This window comes from Motacilla alba, chromosome 2 (genome assembly GCF_015832195.1).
Source record: "Motacilla alba alba isolate MOTALB_02 chromosome 2, Motacilla_alba_V1.0_pri, whole genome shotgun sequence".
Classification (NCBI taxonomy): domain Eukaryota; kingdom Metazoa; phylum Chordata; class Aves; order Passeriformes; family Motacillidae; genus Motacilla; species Motacilla alba.
Window position 1 is genome coordinate 19,343,974 of NC_052017.1, and position 12,787 is coordinate 19,356,760.

The window sequence follows — 12,787 nt, forward strand, 5'->3', positions numbered from 1 at the left end:
CAGAGCCACAAGACATCTGACAAAAACCCACATTTCAAAGTAACTCCCAGATACTGCACTGATCAGCTTAAAAAGCATCCTCCTCAAACCATGAATTAAAATTTAGTGCATGCCTGGAGTACGGCAGCTAGTTCTCTCTGGTCACACCAACACAGCTGATGTGTATAGTGGCTTCAAACCATAGGTGTCCTATTATGGAAGCCTGGTTATGTGACTTTCCTGTCTGCAGACAACAGAGTGGCTATTTGATAGAGCCCTGTTATCATTGTCCAGATACCTTTGCCAAAGTACACAAAAACCTGGAGCATTTCCTGAAATCTGAGTCACCTGCTGGGTGCTTTGAGAAAGAGTGGTAATAACCAGATATAAAATTTGGCATCAAAACAGTAAAAATTGTCTTCCTCTCCGTCCTCCCTAAGCATTAGTCTGTAACTCCTTCCTCTGGTATTGAAATAGAGCTCTCAGTATCAGCAGCACTTAGAGCATGAAGAATACCTGACATGCATCAGCTGAAGGATAGGTCACAAAGATGGGGACAGTTCATGTCAAACTGTTACCTGGCAGCAGGAGAGCCCAGGGGTAAGCTTGGCAAGGAAAGGGCTTCCCAGGTGAGACATGGCCATCTTTGTGCTCCTCTGATGTGATCCACTGAAGTAAATGAACGCTCCTATAAACAAATTTTATTTTAAAGTATGAGAAATATGTCATGCTCCAATGGCAAATGGCTACCTCAGAGAGGTAACTATATGCTTCATGAGACACATAAAGCTTATTCATAGATCAAAACAATCTAAACTGCTTTGCCATCAGTTCAGTCTCTGTGGATAATGAGGAGAGTGATGTAACAGGCTGTGACAAGCAATGTCTATGTGGGTAAAGACAAAACAGATTGCTAAATGCTCCTGGCTCTTCCCTCCTGTAAAATCGTCATGACTGATTCCAAAGACAAGGAGAGAGGGAGAAGGAAATAAGATTTTTTGTGTAGTCATTGCTAAGACTACCCTGTCACGGTGCCTGCGAGAACATAAACCCAAAGAAGTGACCACAGAGCCCCTCAAAGGCAGTTCAGGTGTTGCTTCTCTGAGAACATTACTGTGCAGATATCCACTGGAAGTATTTTTTTATCTGCTGTCTTCAAGCAAAAGCCTTAAGATCTCCACCCTTAAAACACGACAACTACAACCCACCACCACCTTCACACATTGCCCATCCACTCTCTGTATGGACTGGGGAGAGCAGAGGAGCTGCAACACAGAGCACCCTGGAGATCAAGCAACAGAGACCTCAGCCAAGATCCCTAAAGGACACATTTTAATTGGCTTAAATATTGTTTCAAACAGAATTTAAACCAGAAATTATTTCCTTTAGGGTACAGTATTCACTCTCAGCACAGCCCAGCCACTTTTAAGCATGCTAACAATGTTGCAGACCATAGGAGCCAATGGAATAAGCTGTATTTTCTCATGGGGTCCACAGACTTGACATTGTTGTCTGTGCTAGTGGGGATGAAAGCTTAATTAAAGATCTAATCTGAACTCTGGCAAATGCACTGCATTTGGATTTGAACTACAGCAGATGTGCTTCAGACAAAGGTAGGGAAGGATAAACATTTTCAAGGGGCCCTAAAGCAGCATATTTTGAATGCCGTCAGTGCTGCCTTCGCTGAATACTGAGACTTTTTCATGAAAGTCTATGCAAAACAACACTAAAGGCTCAGTCTTTTTTGAGCATTTATATTGCACATATTGCCTTACATCTTGGAAAATCAGCTATTGTGCTGCCACAGTCATACTCCTTAGCCACTTATTTCCCATGGATCTGTAATGAAGCCGAGGGTTAGGTCCCGCCCCACGTGAATAAATGGCATTGCTTTAGCAAGGTTGGCACAAAGAGGGAACCATTCCAGCTCCCTGTACAAACAGGAATGCTGCATTCCGCAGCATGAGGGAAGCTCCCCTCATTGGAATGCAAGGGTACTTCAAAGGACCCTCTTTAATTTGCAGCTGAGGCTCTGCTGTAGCCTTGTTAAGATCTTCATTAATCAAAATTTGCTGCTGCCCTCCCCAGGAGAGAAGAGAGATGACCACTCTGCGGTACTAAAGGAACAGTTGCAACCTGAAGGATGGTGATTTAATGTTGGCAAAAACTTGCTCAGATTCTGGAATCCTAATTCTGAAGTCGTGGCAGTAGCCAGCACAATGATAGATTGGCACAAAACCACCTCAGAAACACCTTTTCAGCTAATTTATACAGAGAGTGCAACATTACTGGGCTTGAGAGGTGGGGCATAGTAACCTCCAAGTGTGCTTGAGGCTTCAACCTGCAGCAACACTGAAACAAGCTTGTAAAAATTCAGGTGTCAAAGCAACTTAAGTGAAGCAGCACACAGCTCCATATGGGAGATGTTAATGTGATATTAAGGCTGCCGTAAGCCTTCCTTCTGACCACATTACCCCTCAGATCTCATCAGCACCTACAGCAGAGAAAGGCACAGGCAGATCAGTGCACCCTTCTGGAGCTTTGAGAGTAGGAAACCTGTAACACAGCCGTGCTTACATAAAGTGCAGTACTGTGGACCCAGTCCCACTCTACAGAGAAAATAAAATGAAATATCAAACAGTTGCTGAGAAAAGTGAGTAGCAACTTTGGTGCACTTCATCACATGAGGACCAGTGGATAAAATATGACTGTTCATTCAGAATCATTCTATAGCAGGCACACACATACTTCATCCACTACTGCTTGCTCAGGTGAATTTTAATCCTGAAGTTTTTATACCTGAGGAGGAGTACTTAAATGTCACATTTCTTTAACATGAACATGGAAGAGAAGTGTGGAGGTCCGGCTGCAGATAATATACATAATTAATTAAATCTAAATTAAAGGAGCTCTGGACTGTAACACAGATTTTAATCTTATCTCCACTGGAAGCAGTGCAATAGATATATTTTAATAGAATTAAAGTCACAGAATACTTGTCAATATTATTTGACAATGAAAAACATGCTTGGTAGTTTTATTTTTATGGAGTGTGCCATAACAACATTTTCACTTTGGAAAAATATTTTTAACAGTTCTGTTCTGGAATAAAATGGTTTTCCAGCTGAATACATTGTATGGCAAATATAGGCTGAAGGAAGGACAACTCTTTAAAGGAAATTATACTGACTCTATTTTTCCCAGACAATATGGATTGATTTAACTGCACTCTACAAAAAGCTGTTTGTCCAAATAATGCTTCCAAGAATGGCCCCTATGTGAATATTGGGTAAACAATGGTTATGATATGCACAAACAAAGTCAGCTGTCAGTTCAAAGGTCAGTATCTCAAAAAAACTGCATTAAGTCTCATACCTCACTGACTGTGCCAGCCAAAAATAAGGGTTACAGAGTTAACTAGATCACAGCTAAAAAATATTATCTCCAACAGGCTGGCTTTCTGTGACACATTACCTGTGTTATTTACATACTGTGTGGCATCCATTTCAAACCAGTTTTTATTATCAGTCTGCGAGCATTTACAATTAGGAATTTTCATGACAGAAGGAGAAAAATAATAAGTCTCACCATGCCCCGTTTTATTTATATGACCTCTGCCAGGGAGTTCTCTGTCACGGGGAGCCTGTCCTTTCATTATGTTCCAGTCAGCATCACCTTTGCTCAGTGGCTTCCATCCACAAAGGTCAGTCTCAAAATCACATAAGGTGTAAGTAGCTGTGGTAACAACAACAACAACAACAAGGAATCAATAAGCTGAACTTGATGCAACAGTTTAATGCCACAACTCTTACTGTTTTGTAATTAGATGCACTTAGAGTTTTGAAGAAGCAAAAATGTATTTGAGGTTATTCACAGGGATAATTAGTTCTAGAATACAGGTGACAGGTTGGGCAGGTCCTTCCTTTCTTAATCAAACTCAGAACTATGAAACCAACTATCTGCAAGAGAATAAACATAGGAAAGACCTGTACATAGGTTGCTGAGATATTATAAAAATAATATTAAATGTTTTTTAAAGAAGAATTGCACCAGTAATTTCGTTATGAACATGTGAGAAAAATAAAATGCATTTAAGGCTTAAAATATATGGAAAGCAAAGATGAATTAAGCTTTCATTTAATTTATTTTTGAAAATAAGATTTAAATTTATCAATTATTCAGATCGCCTAGAAATTTTCATTGCAAAATGAAAGACGACTTTCTCACTTGGTATGGATTAGACCAATTTAAATTGTATAAAAATTTCACACACTGCTACATTGATTGAGTACAAATAATTATTTTGATAAGAAAGTTTTATACTCAGAGTTTTCTTTATTGGTCCAGAACAGCTTCCCAAGGCACTATGCTTAACTCCTGGGGTCACTTATTGCAATTGCAACCATTATTTTGGAACTGTATTTGTCACTTTCTGCTCCCACAGCACATTTATCTGATCATATCAGCCTCAGACACAATCATACATATTACTCCAATTTTCAGATTGTACAAAACCAAAATGAAATGCATCTTTCTTTAAGCACCATTGTAGCAAAGCTAAATAGTAGAAGTTTCCCGGAAATATAGAGGTTATTTGAGCAGCTAAATGTTAAGGTAGAAAATAAACGAAAAATATCAGTGTTTCTTATCTGGCTTCACCATATACATTAAAATTTGATGGTGCATAGTTTTCTGTTTAGTGCAGCATATATAGTTTAAAATGAAACTTGGTTAACTTATTTGATGAAACTTTCATGCTTTTCACAAGGCATCTTTTTAATTAGACTTCAATTGCTAGTGCAGTAAGGTTGAATATGCAAATTGATACTGAAGACTAAGCTGTTTTGGTAATTAATACTATATCTAGGCATTTTGCTTTCCTTAGCTAAGCAGTCTTGAGAGAACCAATGTGACACAAAAAGACAAACATTCTTTGCTTAAATATCTCTTTCTCCTGGCCTCCCTAAACCCCACAAAAGGTGTTCTGCATAAGCAGCTGACTGCAGTGTCTGCACAGTAATATCCAAAAAGACATCCATAAATGACCCTGTAGGCACCAAAAGAAAACAAGTTAAAATAATGGTTTAAATATGAAACTAAGACCAAGATAGTTCTAATACTGATTATTTTACAGGTCTGAAAGGTATTTGGCATGGAAACATTTTTTAAATTATGATTTTCTTTTAACTGGAGGCATTTGTGACCTCAAGCAGATTTGTTATGCTGATAAAAACAACAGCTCTTTTTGTGATCAGGGCCCATCATTGCCCTTGATGTTCAACAGAAAGAGAGGTGTGGTGAAATCAGCATTTCTTACATTGGTAGCCTGTAGTACAATTTCTTCTAACCCTATATATAGAGAGAGAAATGTATAAACATCCTTTTTTTAGGCTGAATATATAAGCAGTGGGGGAAAAAAAAAGACATGCACACACAGCAAAACACGATCCCAAATGAAATTGGTTTTCTCCAGTCATGTTTTCATACTTTATTCAAGTCTGAACACAATTATAAAGGTAGGAAGAACATCCATGGTGGTGCACTTTGGGTTGGGTTTGGTTTTTGTTGATGATGATTGTTGGTTGGGTTTTTTCTTTTGGAGAGAAAATAGAATATGGAGACAAATAGAATATGGTAATTCTCACCACACTACAGATGCTAAATGTTTTTTTTTATTCCACCTTTCACTTGAAATTTAAAGCTCTAAACAAGTACCCATTTATGCAGAAACACTGACCAGAGTCAATGACCAAACCCAAGTGTTGCCCCTACGTAGTATCTGGAAGAGATACTCCAATTTATAAGTGTAAATATGCTGTAGAACAGCTTGCCTTCAACTGTGAAATGCACTTGTCCAAATTAACAGTCAAACTTCAACTTTATCCCTACTTAATTCCAAAAACTTAAGGAGTGCTTGTAAATGTTTAATCAAGCTTGAAAGAAAAGTTCTGTGCTTTGGCTAAAACCCAAATCCAAGTAAGACAGTTTTTCAGTGTGTTTTTTCATTCCTCAAACATTAATAAACCTTAAGAAATGTGCCTTTCCTATCAAACATTCAGCATTTTTATCTGAACCTTCAAGGGATTATAGATAATCTTTCACTATCCATAGTAGGAAAATAAGTGACTGCACAGCCTATAGTTTTTGAGTAGTCATGTCGCAGTTAAGTTTGACATAAAACTCTTTTCTGATATATTATGTCCCTTCCTACTGGAATTCTCAGCACCGGAGCTTATGTTTTATATTTCACTAGGAAGATTTCAATAGATTCAAACTGCAGATAGGTTTTTGACATTTTGAGTGGAATATGAGTCAGTTCTCTATTTTAGACTTTTATCTATATAATTCAGCAAAACAGAAATGAAAATAGAAAGGAAAAAACAACTTTCATTTTAACAGTAAGACAAATTTGAATTATTTTTTTTAAATTCATGTGCATATATCAGTATGGCTTAATTAATAAAGGAGTAAATTATTACACCATTTCCACAAAATCAAATGATGCGGCCAGGAAAAAAAAAAAATTGTTCCCCCAAAACTTCTTGAGTTTCAAGAATAAGTGTAGGTTACTAAAGCCATAAAATACACTGAAAAGATTTTTCAATTACTACATGCCATTTTCAACATATTAAAAAAGAAAAAAAAAAAACAAAACCAAAACAAAATAACAACCAGAAAACCCCCCAAAAAGCCAGGAAACAAAGTACATATTTCAAGAGTGCTAGGAGGTGAAATGGGAATGTTTTTTTCTTTGAATAGCTTACCCTATCTATCCCATCTCCTCATGGTCCTCCCAGGGTAAAAAACAAAGCAGCTCTGTCAACTAGGCTGGGTTACCAGCCAAGTCATATTGCTTCAGCTTTGCTAGCCTGCAAGTGCATAAAGGTTTTCAATCCTGCTCTGAGAGCTCAACTAAATGAACACAAATAGGGACACTCAGCTGGTCTCTCCATCAGGTTGGCGTTTCCCTGAACAACAGCAGAGAATGAGGAGGGCTGCTCCCCTCATTCAGTATGGCAGCACCTAAGTGCCTTTGGAATTTGAAATAATAACTATCATTATGAACAGAAACCAAAGAACCTCTTTGCCATTACTATTTTGTAACTTCTGGTGAACACTTTATGTCATTTTGGGAAAGTGAAGGATTACACATATACCTTCTTTCTGAGTGTCTCTGCACTTTCCCTATCAGTTTGTGATTAATTTTATTTACCTAGAATTTGTTAAAGGAGTCCCACAGAAATATCCCAGATGGCCACAGATCATCCAGCCTGAACTTCCTCATGTCATAAGTCATTACACAGATGACTCATAACTCTCATAGGTGAGATGGCCTCACATCCTTCTGAAATGACTCAGTTCCCTGGCTTAGGGATAAGAGAGTTTAAGAGAATCTCATGTCCACCCTTGCTCTGCAGAGATCAGGTTTATTTGGAGCTGCTCTGGTGAAACACAAAGGGCGGCACAGTGCTGGTCAGCAGCAAAGTCTGTGGCAATAGCATGGGTGTAGCTTCTTCTCCACATGCACATACAAGATTGATGAACAGATACTGACAATTTCAGGCAAATTTAGTGTCACAGGAAATGCACAAATGTTTAGTAAAACAAAGGTTTCAGATTAGAAAGTGCTCTTTCCACTTCAATGTTGAATGGTAATAAAAAATACTTGTGTCTGTGCTCAGCTGCAGTGGAAGGTTTCAAGGATTTGCAATTGTAAATTGCTATACTGTAAATGAAATGCTGTAAAAGCTACATGGCTTTAAAATTATACAGGTTTCCTTTATTCTACATATTCCATATTCATAAATTATACAAATCCTATGAAAAGCTGAGAATATTTAAGTTAATACTAGAGGTGTAAAATTAAAAGCAGAAGCAGTAAAGACGGCTGTTTTAAGAAAGCTTCTAATTAAGTTAAATGGAAGTCATCCTCTTTCAGAAATACCAGTAGGATAACTCCACCCCACAATATTTATGAATTTACATGGATGCTGATGAGCAGGTAATTTCCAGAAACACCACTGCATCAAAGTGTGATATTACTTGAAAATTGCAAGCGCTTCCTAGACTTGTTTCCAAGCTGCTAGGACTGTTTGCAACTGATTCATTCGTATTTATGGGTTTATAAGTGTTGTGAAGTTTATGTATAAATAATGTAAAATAATATTAAGTATAGTGTTTTAAATATTAGTTATATATTAGTTATTTGACACAGTATTTATTTCCTTTATATTGTGTGGGAAATAAAGGAAAGGTATCAGCATGAAAGGGATCTTTATAATCCTTTAAATTATCCAAGTCCTGCTCCTCACCTTCTGTTCAAATACATTACCTAGGTTTTCATAATTTGTTATCATTCACTGAAATAAAAAATTTAGAAGTGTTCACAAACAAGAGGTGTCAGAAAAGACATAATGAAAATGTAGAATTTAATAGTAAAACCTGTACTTTCATAACTCATTACTCCATTAGATTCATAGATTTTAACAACTCAAATAAAAAAGATAACTCATATGCATAAGTGTTTCCTAGACAATTTCCTAATTTTTGAGACTTTCAAGTCTCATAGACTTAAATATATATTTATATAAATGAGCATAGATTAAACAGAAGGATTAGGAAGCACTGCAACATTTATGTGTTTGTTCTTGTAATAAATTGTGTTATTATAACACTACTCATGTCAAATCAACATGATCAAAGAGAAACATTATTTTAAAATTCCTTATTAAAATGAAACAAAGAAATTCTTAAAGGAAGGGATTCCTTCACATTAAGTAACAGCTGTCTGCCATTGTTTTTGTTCAGTAGGAGATCTGTCAGCTCTTTCAGTACCTGAGAACACTTCAACAAAGGAAACTACTGAGGATGTGCCCAAGGATAGATGCTAAAAGACTTAATAAAGGCTAAAACATGCATCACTGTACCAGCTAGGAAATTTTACTGAAAATCAATAAGAATAAATATAGTGAACTCTAAACATCATGGAGGACAATATCAAGATCTTGTGGAAAATTGGGAATAAAATAACAAAGGACATGGAATAATGGAATGGGAATAAAAGAACAAAGGACAAAAATAAATAAGATTTTTTTTTCTTTACGCCATTTTTTTCCCAATACTGTGGAAAGTGTCTGAAAGATGAATCTTCTAAGCTGACCAAACTGCTGAGTAGCTATATTCCACCAGGGCCACCTTTCCTGAAAAGGAGTGTGGGAAACATGCAAGACAATGTTATCCATTAATATGGGCCAACTTTAACAATAGTTTTGCTATTTTTTAGCTTATATTTTATTATGCTATTAAAGATGGCACATTTTTGTGTGCTGTTTCTTCTCAGCCAGTAGTCAGAGAAATAAGCAACTACTATTGGTACTTATACATCAGAAAAGAACCTTTTTCCACCCTCTTTTTGGATAAATATACTTTTGTGCACTGCTCCAATGAAATGATACCTCTTCAAACGGTGAATATTTCAACACATATTTAAGCAAACAATCCCTATTCCTCAGTTTCAACTGAGTGTCATATTTTCTTTAATTTGAAGAGAGTTAGTGGAGAATCAGCGCGAGTAGACAAACCAAAGTCAATTGCAGAAGCAGCAGTAAAGAATGGAGCATGAGGCAGAGATTTTTAAGAGCATTTTGAGCTGATTGTGGCTCTCATCATTCCTTGTCCTAGCACCATAACTCTGGACATTCCACAAAGGACCGTGTTGAGACCATCATGTCATTCTGGCTTTTCCTTCTTGTGCCAAATCTCTGTTTTTCCGACCCATCAACATCACCATGATGGAGGAAATATTCCCAAAAATTCTATTGTAATCTTTAAAAGACAGACTAGATCTAGGTATTTTGTAATCTTTTGGTTACCTAGCATAAATGTCCAGTGTCTGAGGCACAGGCCTGTAAGTGTTTGGAGTTATCTTCATTTTTGTCTTGTGTAGTATGATTAGAAGCTCCCTTCAACTGCAACAATTATTTTTCATGATCCTTTGAAACCTAAAAATTATTCTTTTTTATTTCCAGTTGCTCTTAGCACAATTCCTTTTCATTTTTACGTAGTGGGATTGCTAAATTGCTGAGAAATGAAGTCCAGCTTTGAAAATACAATTCATTCTCATTCCATTCCTCCCAAAGAACTTACAAGGACTCTCCACACTCCTACCTGTGGAGGTAGGACAGACACAGAGACACAGAGGCAGCATAGGGTCAAGCCTTGTAAAAATCAAAAAGAGCTCTCAGAGAGGGAGCCCTTACAGACTTTAATGTTTGCTTAGATTCTGCCTAAAGATAAAACAGTATATACCTTCCTATTTAAAATGTTATTTCAGCATTTGCACATATTACTTGTTTCAGAGACAGTTCCCACGTGGTTATTTAAGTAATTGAAAAAATTAAGGATTCTGACCGTGAGTTAAAAAAATGGCTTGCAGTCACAAATATTTCCTGAAGCCTCATCAAGGAATTAGAAAATAAAACATTATCAGTGTTTTTAATCCTGCTACCTTGAGCAATACACAAAATTTTAATTGGCACCTCCCAGCAGCAATGTATATCATCACCAGTATCTTAAATATGTGCACATTTTTTATGCTAAACACATATTTAAGTATTACTACCACAGGCAAACATACATACTTATGCATGCCCTATAATATTAATTTTAGAAGTGATAGGGTCCCTAAAGACGTTTTCACATAGAGATCTAAAATTATTCAGAATTATTAAAGACATTTTTCAGTAATTTTAATTATTTTCTTTTTACTCTTGATTGTACAGTGAAAACCGTGGCTTCTAAACAAACTTACCTTGAGCTGCAAATATAATGAAGATGCAGCTTCTGAACTTCATTTCTGTGGTGATTTGTATCATAGTGCAAATATTCTGTCATTTAATGCATTTTCTGACAGTAATTCACAAATGGTCTAAATTAGAAAACTGTTCAGAGAACAAATCCCAAGGCAGATTTCATTCCCTTGCAAATTAGGGTTATAAAAGTGGTATGTAGGGAATATATTTAAGCAAAAATACAGTAAATGTTGTGTTTCAGCAGATTATTAAACAAATTACCAGCTGTATCTAAAACATGATGATGAGGCCAGACAGAGGAACACCCAGTAATGGAAAGAAGAAAATGCTGTGACCATTTTCTCTAACCTGTATGTCATTAAATATTCTGGGGGAAAAAAAGCCATAGAAATTTAATATTTTTTCCAGTGATTTGTTGAACAGAAATGTTTAGGTTTCACAGCACTCCTCAGCAGGCTGTCCCCCCACTAAAGCAGTGGGGTTCACTCACAGCAGGTGCCTGGGTCCTCATCGCTGGCGCCAGGGCAGTCCGGGTGAGAGTCACAGGCTGATCCAGGGGCCACGGGCTGCCCATCCCTGCAGGGAGGTTCTTCCAAGGAGCACAAACCTGGCGGCTCTGATGGTGCAGAGTCCAACAGCTGGATGCTATTCAGGCAGATGAAACCTGCCCTGCTCTGGAGTGCTCCTTTAAACACAAGCTGCCAATAAAATATCTGCATTAACAGACAACAGAGTGAAACTGATTTTTATTTACACGAAACAGTTCTAGGTATAAGAAGTGCTTCATAATTTCCATTGCAAAACTGTGATAGATTTCAAAACAGAATCTGAAATTTTGTATTGCTATCTCAGGTTGAAATTACAAAAAATTTTAAGCTGAAGTTTGATGAATTCCAAGAGTGAAGGTAAAAAGAAAAAGAGTTTTTTTTAAAGAAAAACTCCTAGTCTCATAAACATTTAGCTAAAAATTAGTAATGCCTCTGTGCTTTAGAAAGGTGTCCTGAAATTTAAAATCTTAAAGTCTCCATCTTCCTTTCTGAAGTGTCTTCAAAACCTCATTTTGCAGATCCGCAAGAGAAAATTTCCACTTACAGGTGTGTGAACTGGGCTGGGGACTGTCCTCAGACATCAGCTGGCATAGTAGGGTTTAACAATTGATAACTGTTTCATCATGTACAACAAAAGGGATGCACCCAGTCTCTGCTGTGGGGTTGGTCCCTGCCTGCTTGCAATCCTGGAACTGTTCTGGGCGCTGGATTGGAGGCGGCTGATTTGCTAAGGTCAAAACCTCTCTAGGAACCATGCCGACGTTTTAATTATTTGGACAATCACATGCTAATCCTGGGCCTGTGCCTTCACCCTGCTTATTTTACTGCTATTGACATGGACAAAGAGATTCAAGGAGCATTTCTCTCTCTGACAGAGTTCCCTTGCTCCGAGCAGATTTAGCACAAGCTGATTTATAGCAATGAAATTCCAGAAGAGCATCTGTTGCTCCTGGGCACAGTGCAGCCCAGCTCTGCTGGCTCTCAAAGCAATGAAATTATCCCATTTGCGCTCTCAAGGTTTCTTTCACCTAGAGTTAGAGCAGTAAGCAGGAGGAAGAAAGCTTGGATTCATCACAAAGACTAGGATGGCAATAAAAGAAAGCACTGAGAAAAAAAGGAGTAGGAGTTGGAGGAATAAATATAAATGGATTTGTGGGTTTTCACAGGCTGGGACATGACCGAAGTGTGAGTCTCAGAAAGTAGTTATGTGCAAGGGTCAGAAAGCACTGTGTAAGAGTATTTGACAAAACAGAAGGAAAATGGAACAGATCTGATTTGGGGCATAAGCAGAAGGGTCTAGCACACTCCCCAAAGCCTGGAAATTAGGTTGGAATGAAATCTCAAGAGGCATTTTTCTTTCTAAAACATGATTTATATGTCATTGTCTTCCACTAGAGAAAATATCTTCAAAATGACAAAAGTCATCTAATACTTTCCATGCTCACTCTA

The 12,787-nt window shown here is 37.3% G+C and overlaps 1 protein-coding gene across 1 annotated transcript in view; it reads right to left on the minus strand.

Annotated features, from left to right (window-relative positions):
- Positions 1–12,787, minus strand: part of MALRD1 (MAM and LDL receptor class A domain containing 1) — a 236,672-nt gene that overhangs the window by 195,780 nt on the left and 28,105 nt on the right. Inside the window, exons 9-11 of the mRNA XM_038161885.1 lie at positions 11,281–11,488; positions 3,568–3,714; positions 558–667 (exon numbers count right to left, since the gene is read on the minus strand). Coding sequence (XP_038017813.1) covers positions 558–667; positions 3,568–3,714; positions 11,281–11,488 — 465 coding nt within the window. The remainder of the gene's footprint in view (positions 1–557; positions 668–3,567; positions 3,715–11,280; positions 11,489–12,787) is intronic.